The following is a 13,884-nucleotide window of genomic DNA, read 5'->3' on the forward strand; positions in this document are numbered from 1 at the left end:
GGTGATTGAATACCTACTATTAGAGAAAAGCCCAACCATAATTTACCATTAACCAGCAATTCAATTTTCATGAAAGTGGGGCAGAATTGCACCAATCGTTGGAGAAAGATGTTATTACTATGTCTATATTATTTTGGTTAAGATCAAGTAGTCATGTGATTGAGTGACAGTTGGAAAACTTTTGAAATAGGATTCCTAGGCCAGGAGGATATTTTATACGGTCTGCTACACCAGTTTACGGAAATGAAGAAAGAGATGAGATCAGAACGTTTGGAAAGGCTTTGATGCCACGCCGCGCGCGAGGCGCCCATTCGACTAGTATTACAGGAGAACAGCCCGTTATTAATTGGGCCGATCCTTTCCCGTCCATCATTTAGCTATCTGCAAGCAATGATGGTTGGGTGGCCCGTTGGCCCAATAGTAAAACAATGGTTCCCCAAACAAAGTAAAAAAAGGAAAAAGAAAAAGAAAAAGAAATAGTAGCATAAGATATTTAGTTTCGTGAGGCCCTGTGTGCTGGCTGAAAGTTGACAATTGTGCTGTCAAATTCGGTTTTTCACTCGCATGTAAAGACAGTTTTTGACCAAAAAAAGAAAAGAAAAGAAAAGACAGTTTTAAATTTAATATAACCAAGTTGGTGAAATGATTGGCTGATTTGCGTGTTATATGTTCAATGTGCACGAACCTGGAGGGAAAGGGAATTATTCAATTTTACGTTCTCTTTAGACTTTTCGCATAAATTGACGGCTCTCAGGGGCAGACACAAAGAGATAAAAAGATTTTGATGAGGGTGTGAATGGGAGAAAAGATGGAGACAATAACAAGGACGTCCCGTTGCATACATTTATAAAAATTAGATACATTACTGAAATGAAACTAAAAGTCTGTTCCCCTCGTAAGCATGGGGACTTTACAGTTTTAGCATTGCACAAGAGTTAAAACCATATAAATATTCACTCCGTGAATCCAATGAGGGTATGCATTTGCCTAAAATATGTCGCAGGGCATTCTGTACGCATTGATGGTAATTTCAAAGCTCGTGATCTATTGATTTGAGCTTATGATAAACAACTTAAACTTTCGCTAATTAACGATGATGAGTGGAGTAACCCAAGATGTTGTCAACGTAGTTGAAAATTCTTAGAATATCAAGGTCTATATCTCTGATATCGTGACGAAGAATTTCGATTTCATTTTTAAAACTAGTTGGCAATGACCGGAGTAACTCAAAATTTTTGTTAATATGATTAAAATGTCGATGTGAGTCATTTTAGTCTTTTGATATATAGTTCAGCTCACGTCACGTATGAACAGTAAAATGTTGTTTTAGTTGCTTGTAGCATTTGACTATATATAGGCGTTTATGCATGGTACTCAGCTGGTAAAAATAATATTAACTAAACAATTGTGGGATCTTCGATTTGAAGGGAATCTTCCATGGACTAGAAAGATACTCTGTATGCAATTGAGTACAGGTCACGAACGCTAGTTAAAGTTTTGAAAACTTGCAGTGAAGATAGCAAGTTGGAGAATCAGACGACTGTGATTCAAACGCCATAATGATGAAGAAGAATGGAGAACCGCAATAGTTCCAAGATCCAATTTTCCCCCCTGACAGTTATAGATGATGACTCCTCTTCTATCCTGCTACACTTGCTTCAAAAAAGAAACATTATAATTTCCTTCATCTCCTAAAATTTTGCTTTGGCCGTAATAGCATTCGAAGCCTCGCTTCAAAACCTAATCCGAAAGCAGAGAAACTGGTTTTTGCAAAGCCGCTGCTTTCATGTGCATGGGACCGTAGTGTTTCTTGGCAGCAGCCGAGGTCTTGGCCAGAATGAATAAACAAAGAACCTGTCCTTCTCAAAGGCATAAAGGCGAATGAACATGTCACATCCTATTATTCATAGACTAATTTCTTAGGATATTTTTTATGTGTAGAACATTCTCTGTAAGGAAGAGCAGACGAAGGCTTAACCTAACTTTGTACGTATGATTATACATAATAATATTTTGTTGTCCTGTATGTCCCATCCTGATGGCTATACTTTCTGATGTATCTACAAAGCGTGAGACAGAAATAATAAATACTCCATCATTCCCAAATAATGCAAATAATGTTAATTGTGCATGGCTGTTAGTGGTTAAGTCATAATCCTAGTTTTGGTATTTCGAATTGTTGTTGTGACTTTCATTGAAACTTCGAAGTTTGATCCTTTCCCTAAAAGCAACATGTCATCAATCTTCCATACGGGCAAGCAAGCAATTATTACTAGTACTATTTTTTGGCTTAAGGATTGCTGAGATCAACAGTCTCTTTTTACATGATTGAATGCATGTTAAATCACAAACGAATTTGTTGAGCGAATTTGGTATTTTTTTTTTTGACAAGGTTTAAAGGACTAATCAAATTTTCCCAAAAATTTAGGAAGTTACTTTATCATGCAAAGTTAAATTCGTGGAAAGATTTTATTGCCCATAGTAGCTTGTGAAAGTATGTCAATGGGTGGGTCAGGTCTTACCCAAATTCAATCCAGACACAATATTTTTGGATAATGTTTAGATATAATTTCTCAAATTTAGACTCTACCCAAATCCAAACCCCATAAGAGAGTCATAAGTTTAGGTAAGGTTTGATTTTCTATGATTCATATCTAAATTTAAATACAAATCAGGCTCTACCCAGATTCATGTTGAAGTTTAGGGAAAAGAGATACAAAAATATATTTTTTGAATAAGGCTAAATATTTATATATGCTATGGTTGTTTTATTTTTTTTTTCAAGCTAATCCTAATTGGCATTATAAGTGATACAAACATTTTTCAGAAAAATGAGAACAAGTAAAGGTACGTATTTAAATGAAATACTAGATGTGGATGCAAATGAAACTTTGAAAATAAATAGAAGTAGTTGATAACACTTCTTTCTTTAATTTCATAATATTGGATTCAATTTCTTAAATGTTAATTTTATTATTTGGAAACAAAAAGTCAATGGTATTTATGTTATTTTTGAACTTTATATATTTTTAAAATAGTCTTACTTTAGTTCCTCATTGTATATTTAGAAAACTATCCATAGATACTCATTGGATACTCAAACCCATAAAGGTCCGGGACTAGATTTACTTTGTTAGACCCATAAAGATTTGGATCCGGGTCTGAGTCTAGATTTCAGTAAATTTAATGAATTTAGATCAGGATTCAATCCAAACCCCATCCATTGACATGCAAGTTGTGACGATAATGTACTCCTTCCTATCTCATGTTCCTAGAAGGTGCAAACTGAGCAATCAAAATACTATAACTCTCACAGAAAAAGCAAAAAAGTTAGCATCACAATAATGTTAAGAAAATGATTGACAAAAGAAAAAAAATAATGTTAAGAAAAGGAAAACTAGAAAACAAGACTGTAGATGCCGGAATCTTAGGTCCGCAATCAACGCTTGGGTTTATGATAGAATAAAACCCGTAATGCTAGATCTAAAATGTGATAGTATATCTATCACAACTACTATTCTTTGGCAATCTTTGACCAAAAATATAAATTAGTATCTAAATTAGCTACTAATCGAAATAAGGAACAAACATTTAGCATAAAACTAAAGAAAAGCTTATTTGCAGTAACACTGGGGCTGAAACAATATCTCTTCACGGGATTCTAGTATAAGTAATCAATTTCACGAGTTAAGTTTCGTAGTCTGCTATTTATTTTGATTTGAAAAATCAATCTCATCTTTAGAGGTGCATGCATTTATTTTCTAGATAAGCCCAGAAGAATATATACATATATTCTAAGGACTTTCATCAAGAAAAGAGGTGGTAGAGGGTGAGACAGAAAATAAGGTAGACCAGAAAGTTTTAGTGTTCCTCCTTTATTGAGCAATAACGGTAAACTAGATTCTCTGCATTTTGTTTTGTGATGATTCTTCAAACTCACCATACCAGATATTGATAGAATATTGCTGGCTTGTTCCATATTGCCACAAAAGTAAGATATAGCTGAAAAGTTAGAAATTAGGCGATGCTTAATTAAAGTCATATTGCTAATCAAGAATTTGTATCCATTGATCTTTAATTTCAATTTTTCTGGAAAAAAAAAATTAGGATTTATTTATGGATAACTTTGTTTAGAGACTAAAGTGGACGCCATGGCAGCAACTCGTATAACACTACTGTTGTCTGTTCAAAAATCTGGCACTAAACACAAAGGAAGGTTCTAATTTACTGGCTTCAACATGATTTCTTACACCTTTATTTTGATGAACCAGCAAGATGAATTTCTCATCAATGTTTTTGGGTTCTTCCCCCACCAACCCTCCCTCCCCTCTGTTGATTCAAATAAGTAAGAGATGGTAATTAAGTGAAAGATGCATGGTTTACAAATTACAGCATAGATTTTTTTTTTTTTTACTAAAAGCTTGAACAAGCCTAGAATTAATATGTCGGGGAGCTATCAATTTTTCACTCCTAAGGAAGAATGAATCAGATCTTCACTGTCTCATAAAGTTGAGAATACCGAGAAAAGTTATATATATATATATATATATATATATATATATATATATTAAAAAAAAAAAGGCTCAAAAAACCAACGAAGAATCAATCTCCTCGTAATCTCATGCATGCATTCGAGGGTCAAATGAGGCATATATTGCATGGTCAAGCTAAAGCTGATTTCTACGTTTCTTAAATCCATTTTGCAACATTTATTATTCCAAAGGCAGTCTCTAATTGTCATGTCATTTTGCCACAGTACGTGCATTTGGAGTTATTTTGTTTGAGAGAATAATTATAATACTTATTAATAATGCTGATTACGTATTAGACAAAAGGCTTTGATGGGGATGAACACTAGCAATAACCAACTTGTTCATAAATACTCAGTCGGTATCGAATCTTTTAAACAATGTTTTTTCTGATACATTCAAAATGTTGCCAGTTAGATGAGATATCATCTTTAGTTGTTTAAACGTACCCCTTCTGATGGAGACCGCCAAAGCTTGGAATTAATAACCTAACATCAAAGGTTCGAGTGTTCTTGCTTGCTCAAGGAGAGAAAATGATGGCTTGCCATCTTTGTCTCATATATATTCTTCGATTTTTGTTAATTTTTTCCGGATAATTTTGACTGTGCTATGCTATCCCCCTTTTTGCTTAGTCGTTGAAACGGGCAACAAGACAAATTAGTATTTTATTCGCTTCTCAATTTTGTATTTGCTTGCATTTCCGGCCGGTTTAGTGTATACAATTGGCTAGATCAAGAAATATGTGCTAATTTATAAGCACATGCTAGCTATCAACAAAAAAAAAAAAAAAGGGTAGAGAACAACTTCATTATCTTGAAACAGGTGCTTGTAATTTAAGCTATTCCATGAATTAGAGATTGCTCATATATAACTTACTAATACAAGAATGTATATGAGAGTTTCTTATCAAATAAAAAGAACCTTCAGAGTCGTTTGATTTGCAATATCTCTATTACATATTATGCATTTTAACAAAAAAAAAATGAACACGTTATCTACTTTAGCACTGGAACTGAGTTGGATGACCATTTTATATGTCTCCCATGACAAACAGGATTAAGTTTACTAGCCAGTTGTTGAATCTTATATCAAACTAAAACTGCACCTAAAGATATAAAAACTGAGTCCTCCAATCCAATGGGCATAATAACTATTGGTTTGACTAAGATTTGCACATCCTACCATATCGTCAACCAGACCATGCATATCTTTGAACAATATTCCGTTTCAACACACTGAAAATTCGCAAATCAAGTGGCCCTTGCTCATATTTTCGGAAATTATTAGGCTAAAAAGTGGACCTTGGTAATTATGCATACCAACTTTTTTCTGTCATCGATGCATTTCATTAACAAATCTTGCACTAGTAAGTTATAGGATTCAATATTGACAAATTGCTGGAAACCAAAGGTTCCTGCAGTTTGGCCAAGTATACAGTTGCGAATCTTTTCTCCAAATGGATCCCATTTAGTGGTATATATACCGTAAATCAAGCTTTGCTATACCGATTTTCTATTATGGTCCCAACTACAATTTTTTTACTATTTAAAATAGGGCGTGTTAATTAATATAATATATAGAGAGGTCGAGACAAAAGCAATGAATATATCTATTTCCACCATGCATGAATTACGGGCCTTGCAAGAGGGAGTTATGCTGCATGTACAGGAGAACGTTCGACCATTTTCAATTTGCTTAGCAATGATCAGAATATTTGAAATTGAGGCTAATGCCAAAAGGTGGTACAGTAAATGTAAGTTCGAGACCACCTCTATTAATGGCGAGTCAATCTAGCTAGTATTAATGCCATAAAGAACAGTCACTTTTTTCTTTTTGTCACATTTTAATTGCAGTTTAACCTATTTTATCTGTTGAACTGTAAAAGTGGATGTCCAAATATAGATAAAAGAGTATGGCTATGATTGTGATGTTCCTTTTCTTTTGGGGAGACTTGGCTCGGCACCATAATTAATAAATGTTCAATGCTTAAGGGGAAACAAGAAAAGTTGCAAGACTAATCATTCAGGCAGAAGATAGGGTCCGAATATCATTGCTCGAAGCACAAAATTCCAACCAAAAGCTACAATTGAACTTTAGGAGCCGAAACAACTAGAGTATATATTGCAGTCTGATGAGTCAGAAAGCAGTTTTCACCCACACCCAAAATTATGCACCCGTTCTTTATTACATGTGCATGAGTGAGGAAGAAGAAATGTTTCTTTGAAATTTGTTTAGCACGAAAAGGTTTGATTACTGTGAAGACCACAAGCTAAAAGGTGCATGTTGGTTCGAACACAAAAGCAGAAAATCTTTGGAATTGGCGCCCTATCTAAATTCATGGTCTTTGTCATTGATGATTGCAGATTGGCTTTGGTTTTGAGGGGTCAGGACTCACATGGATTCTTTTTTCTTCAATGCGTACTGACTTATCTCTGTTAAACGTCCCATGTCTGTCCTCAAAATTACTGTATTTATATTCTCTCTCTCTCTCTCTCAAGTCTTCTTTCCTTTAATGATTTAGGGCATGCACAAACATAGATGGTGACCGAGTGAAGACAAGCCAGGACCTTACAAAAATGCGAAATCAAATCTTGATGGTGCTTGACCAAGAAAGAAAGCTGCTAATGCATCAATTTGGTTTTTAGTACTACAAACTTCTTTGCTTGAGGAACAAAAAGAGTCGAAACCGTGGTAGGTGATGAAAGAAAGGATTGACTACCATCCATGAGTTGATTGAGGTGTCTTATTTGATCTTTTAGGCTCCACAGATTGTTGGAGAATTGCAAGAAATTTGATTGCAATCTAGCATTGCTTCTTGTTTGGATGACCTTTTCCATTTGGGATTTTTATGCCATTTAAAGTTGTCATGACACTAATAATTGTCGTGATGAAAACTGTGAGACAGTTCATTATGGAATTATCAAGTAATTATTCCTTGACTCCCTATATATTGGACCTATGTGCTAGCATTTTTAAAGCAGTAATTTTCTAATGCAGCAGATGTACAGTAGATACATGTTTTCACAATTTTAGAATAGCTAATGTTTATTGACACCTTTTTCTTTACATTTTTTTTTTTTTTTTACAAAAAACTACTAAGTAGTCGGACTGCCAGTAACAGTATTCGATGTCAATATCCTCACGTTTTTAGAGTTTCTTGGCGAATGATTTCTTGAGATACTTCACATAGTGAACTCGGCAAGTCCTCTAGAATATTGACCATTTATATTCAATTAATGTAATTCTTGCAAGATTAATATATTTTTCACTGACCGAAATCGTATAAATTTAGACCAATTAAAAGTAATCAGACAGGACTCAACTGAATCGCCCCATGTCCATAGATTTGGATACTATCTAATTACAGTCCTTGGTTACATAATTGCTCAGTTTTCCCCCTTATCAAGTAGCAAGATAGAGGGAAGAATGAATTGAGTGATACGAAACTACAAGAAAAGAGAGTGTAAACGAGAGAGTGTGGATTCGAACCTTCTCACCTAAAGATTAAAAAAAAAAATGAAGTAGCAGCAGGATATATAAAAATGGCAATTACGTACACTATTTGGGAAGAAAGTTAGCCTCGAATTTCTTTTGGTAAAAGCGTGGGTGTGTGTGTGTCTAGCCCACACGTTTAATGTTTCCAAATATAACAATCATAAAAATTGTTATAATATTACTTCTTTTACCTTATTGGCAAGTTTGGCAAGAACATCAAAGGTCTTAGATGATTCATCAATTGAAAAAGAGAAATGCCTTCTCTCTTGCCCCCTCTCTCCCCCATGAGGGCACATACATGTCAAGACACGGCCTCACGTGTGTAACTGCTGTAATTCTTAAACATAAACAATTGATTTTGGTTCAACTTGCATTTATCAATTCTAGGACTTGATGAGGCCTATATAAGGAGGACAAAGACAGTTTTCCCTTTCACATGCATTAGCTGGCCAAGAAAAAAGAAAGAAGTGAACAATAGTTAAGAGAATGGCCTTAGAAACCATAGTTTTTCAACAAGATCCTTTTAGTTATGGTTGTAACCAAGAATTTTGTGACCTATGGGGCCTTGGAATCCATGAAAATCAAGGAAAAATCAACTCTGAAATTTTTGAGCAAGGCTTGATAAGTGGGGCTTGGGAGAGCAGCATCAATTCTTCATCGGATACAAGCACTGTTGAGGGATCGATAGCCGGAAGTAATCCAGCTCCGGTTGTTATGCCTGGCAGGAAGAGAAGAAGGCGGACCAAAAGCTTCAAGAATAAGGAAGAAATGGAGAACCAGCGGATGACTCACATTGCTGTGGAAAGAAATCGCCGGCGGCAAATGAATGATTATCTCGCCGTCCTCCGATCGATGATGCCACCTTCCTACGCTCAAAGGGTATATTTTACACACACAACACACAACACACGAATATTTTTGCATAATTTAGGTGGGTTGGCCATGTATAGGTTTAGGTGCACGTAAAATAATAACGATTAACACAATTCCCAAAGTTAAGAATCACAAATGTTGAATGATGATGAATGCAGAAACTGACAATATCGGCACTGTTTTTGCGTAATTGAAATGATTAATAATAGTACGACAGTTGCTTAATTAATTAACCTTTTGCTCCTTTAACTTATTAATGTAAGCAGGGGGACCAAGCATCAATCGTAGGGGGAGCCATTAATTTTGTGAAGGAGCTTGAACAACTCCTCCAATTTCTTCAATCACACAAACAAGTGAAGCAGCAATCGTCCACCATTCACTCCAACCTCTTCGACAATTTCTTCACTTTTCCTCAGTACTCAACCTGTCCAAGTCGGCAAAACATGGATAATTCCATGGCCGCTGACGATGCCATGGCTGAGAAGCACTCTACAATAGCTGATGTTGAAGTGACCATGGCAGAAAACCATGCCAATATTAAGCTACTGACGAGAAGAAGACCAAAACAGCTATTGACAATAATCACAGGGTTTCACTCTTTGAGCCTTGCCATCCTTCACTTGAACATTACTACGAGAGACCATTTGGTACTCTATTCTTTTAGTGTCAAGGTAAGTTCAACTTAGTCTGTAGCTTATTTTGTTTAGACGCATTGAATATTACACGCTATCTTATTTAGCATGTTATTGCTTTCCATTCTTTAATATTATTAGTGTAAGACGATAAGACTTCAGTCTAGTGGCTAATATCGAGTTATGAAGAACGAGAGGTTCTGGATTCAAGTTCACCTTCTCTCTTCCCACTTCTTAAATTCCATCGTCCCCTGCTTGAAAAAAAATATCGTTCGTGTGAAAATTAACCAAAATTTTTGGTACAAAATAGGTTGAAGATGATTGTCAGCTAACTTCAGTGAATGAAATAGCCACTGCTGTGCATGATTTGGTGGGCATGATACATGAGGAGGCGGTGTCCAGCTGAGAAGAAAGCTTAAATATGGTGCCGTGCCGTGCCATGCCATCACCCCAGCCTTTCATCTTCCATTATTCTTGAAAACTAGTTGTTATCTTCATTATTGTCACAACCATTCTGTATTTTGCAATATTTTTATACATATATAATTTGATTTGAAGTAAATAGATTTGCAGTTTGTTAATTTTTAATTCTATGTTTTCCAGAGGAATATTCTGTTCCCGTACCATGCAATGGCTAATTCCTAATTTGTTTTGCCAACTAGAACACTAATAATTAACTTCTCAAAATTCTGTGTCATCAAAAGCTAACTGAATGTTACATCAATTGACAACATGGGCCTCTCAAGGTGGGCCTACTTGATTGAGACATGACCCAAAGTTTACGCCTCCGAATCCTGGTAGCACCCGAATAATTTTCTAAAGGCTAATACTCTAGCGTTTCACTTTCATTAACGATATTCTTACGTTCTTGTGTAAGAGATTACAAAAGAGATAAATATCAAACAAGGCTTACGATGAATGTGAAATAAAAGAATGATTAAAAAATATGATTATGAAAAAAGTAAAATTTTTCTTTAGAAAACTCTAATCCAAACAAGGATTCGAAAGGTCCAGAATTTACTCGAATCGCGTGATTTGATGAATGTGAGATTTAAAAAAATGATTCAAAAGTATCATTATGAAAAACGTAAAATTTTTCTTTGCAAAACTCCAATCCAAACAAGGCTTAAAAGGTCCAAAATTCACCTAAATCACGCAATTTAATGAATGTGTGATTAAAAAAAAAAAAGATTCAAAAATGTGATTATGAAAAACTTTAGAAAAATTTTTTTTTTTTGAAAAACTCCAATCCAAACAAGGCTTCAAAACGTCCAAATATCTTATACCAGCAATGAAGTTTGTATTTGTTAATTTTGTGGGGTGGGTGTTTTTCATTAAAGTATATCTGCAAATTTTGTGGGGGGAATCTTTCAATATAAATGGGAAAGATCTTGTGTGCCAAAAAATCACAAGCATGTGGACCCACGACCTTTTTTTTTTTTTTTTTTTGGTTTTGGATTGTATGAGGAAACTGAGTCGTTGCCTTCCCCAAATTTGGTACTTCTCGGGATGGTGGCTGCGGGTCTCTAAAAGGTTGAAAGCTTTGCAAATAATTCGCCGTTTGCCGCAAAATGAAAATACTACTACATGATTGCAGAACTGCCAACCAGTTACGGTTAGAAAAGGGTTTTATTTCCAAAGCAATATCTGCATCATGTCAGATAATTATGAACTAAATTGGCAGCGGATAAGGCAAAGTCATGACTCATGAGTTCCAAGTTGACCGGTCCAGAGGAAAGTCCCCTCTATTTTTTTTTTCTTTTTTCTCCTTTTTTTTAAACTAAAGAAGAAGAGCTACTGCGATTTCTTTAAGAATAAATCTTATATATATTGACGGTGTACATATTATTACGGTTGGATGTACGATATATACGTAAAATTTGAGTTTCAAATTTAAATTTGAATTATATATATTATGTATTTAACAGTAAAAGTGTATAAACTGTTAATATACAGAAAAATTAATCATTTCTTTAATGAGTACTATAATGTTATTATCACCAAAATGCTGAAAAAGCCCCTAGAGTTTCAAGATATTAATTTAATGGTCAGACTTTAGAGCTGCTGTGGAGGTGGAGCCTAGCTCTCTCCCTGCTAGGTTGATGTTCACTACTTTTGTCAATTGTCAAGAATTCAGCACAATCATCAAATTTCTATAGCTATATCAAATAAGTTGATCACAAATTCCATCTGATATATATATATTTTGTGTTTTATCTTATTAATTTAGTCCCTTGTGTTTCACTTTTATCATATTTGATCTATCATATGGATTTATCCCCCTAAAATTATTTTTTTTTAAGTTTACTCAAAAGTAACATAACATGACAAGCAGAAAAGTCCAGAGGACTTGGTATAACCTGCAAAGCGAAGTCAACATTGAGAAATTCTGTTCCCACTAGATGTTCAAAACGCTATCCCCACATCCCGGAAGAAAGCTACCTATCTATGAAGTAGGATCTTGAAGGTACACTAAAACCTGCAAACCCTTCTTCCCCTGGACGTAAAAAGCATAGAATCTTGGTCCCCTTAAAAAGCTTTTACATTCTGAGCTCATGTGCCCGTAGACTTCCTATATCAGACTATCAGTAATTAAAAAAAAAAAAAAAAAGGTTGATGACAGACGAATTGTAATCTTGCTCCTGGATCTTTCCTTGCAGGCCTAATCAATCAGGGAAGACACACATGTTATCAGTCTGATAGTCTTACCACAGTTTACCACCCCATTGGCTAGAGAAAAGTTACCCTTTACAAGTTCAAGATAAATCAGGATGAATCTGGAGGCTAACTCAGTTGGATTTCTTTCTTCATGTAAAAAACTTCTCAAGCTCGTACGTTTTCTTTCCTTTTTTTTTTCCTCTTTGGATTTCTTGCTAAATTGTGGGCGCGGGAGGTGTTAGACAATGAAACAAAGACATTTTCATTAACTTAATTAGATATGACCAACTGGCCTGGCCTACATCAAATTATCAATATGGGCCTCAGTGGGAAGGATATATTCCACTACTGGATTATGCAATGGTGACTTACTTAAGACCTATGACTAACATGATTGCCTTGCAAGAAGGGGGAAAAAAGGCATAGCTAAGAACAAAATGGTCTCTATTAGAGTTGTCAAATTTGGATCTCTAACTGCAGAAAGCCCGCGTAATTACTATAGGCAAATTGTAGAGGTAATAAGAGCTCCTTGCAACTTTAGCGCTTTCTCAAGCTGCCACCACTAAACCTGTTTTACCTTTTCTTGGGTCTTGACAGAAGCATCAGTGTTCAATTTATTATTGATTCTTTAGTTTCAGGCCACTCCTAGTTCTAAATACCCAAAATCCCTTAAAAATTCTCTGCAATTTTAGTCAGGATAGAGTTGGATCGGCATGCATCTTAACATTCTGGCCATTCAGCTTGAGCCTACTTTCTTTACAGCATGACAAATTCTTGCTTCCTGGAAATGAGGCAGTATCAGAAAGCTCTTAGTTACAAGTTTTGTCAATCAAGGGACTGTTGGCTCTCAATTATAAGTTTCGTTGATTAATGGACCTTTTGGTATGAATTAATTGCTTGTGGCTCTTATCAGTCCTGGTTTCTTCTGCATCAGCAGTTTGGCAGAAGGAACAAATCTTTTAGTTAGTTGTCATGGAGAAAAAAAGTCTTTTTTATCAGAAATACATGAAGACACTGCTAAGAAAAGAAAGGGAAACAAGTTGTTCTATTTAGTTAATTGGCTTGAAGTTGGATGTCCGAGGCCAATGAATATGTTTACTAAGTTCAAGAGATTTTAGTAGTAGTAACTAGGTGAAGCAGCATGTGTAATACAGCAAATTGCACTATCTATAAGGTCAAGGTCAACTGCTGGAATCATAATAAATTCTTTCATTAACTTCATCTTCTAGCATTTTTTAGATTTCCAGACAGTTGACACCTCCCCCGGGGAGAAACCAAGATGATTATGAACTTGAAACCAAGTCTGATGCAATGGACATCGACTAGAAATCTTTGACGAGAGCCAACTTGTTGAAAACTCAATCTAGATGCTTAATAGAATGTTGAAAGTAGTGGATGAATCATTATGGATCTAATGATCCTAATATGTTTTGCTAAAATAGATTGAATCTCCACGTAGGGGATCAGCGTGTTTGTTGTCAGATAAAGATCATTTCTTGATCAGATTAATTGTTACATTTGGAAAATTTTTGGGCTTAGTATTTACTTAGCTGATACAATATACCAATTCAAACGATTTCGCCACTTCTATGTGCTGAACTGACGATCTTGCAGCAAGAAATTACGTATCTTGTTCATTATCTTAGACCGGGATTTCCACATTTAAGAAGATGCATATGAAGATGCTACAGACAAAA

The 13,884-nt window shown here is 35.1% G+C and overlaps 1 protein-coding gene across 1 annotated transcript; it reads left to right on the forward strand.

Annotated features, from left to right (window-relative positions):
• Positions 1 to 8,373: 8,373 nt before the first annotated feature.
• LOC113698462 (transcription factor bHLH94) lies at positions 8,374 to 10,117 on the forward strand. The gene is made up of 3 exons (XM_027218287.2): positions 8,374 to 8,903; positions 9,164 to 9,568; positions 9,840 to 10,117. Exons 1-3 carry the CDS (start codon positions 8,511 to 8,513, stop codon positions 9,933 to 9,935), a joined length of 894 nt encoding a protein of 297 aa, XP_027074088.1. The 5' UTR covers positions 8,374 to 8,510; the 3' UTR covers positions 9,936 to 10,117.
• The last annotated feature ends 3,767 nt before the right edge of the window (positions 10,118 to 13,884 follow it).

The sequence above is a fragment of the Coffea arabica genome, chromosome 7c (genome assembly GCF_036785885.1).
Source record: "Coffea arabica cultivar ET-39 chromosome 7c, Coffea Arabica ET-39 HiFi, whole genome shotgun sequence".
Classification (NCBI taxonomy): Eukaryota; Viridiplantae; Streptophyta; class Magnoliopsida; order Gentianales; family Rubiaceae; genus Coffea; species Coffea arabica.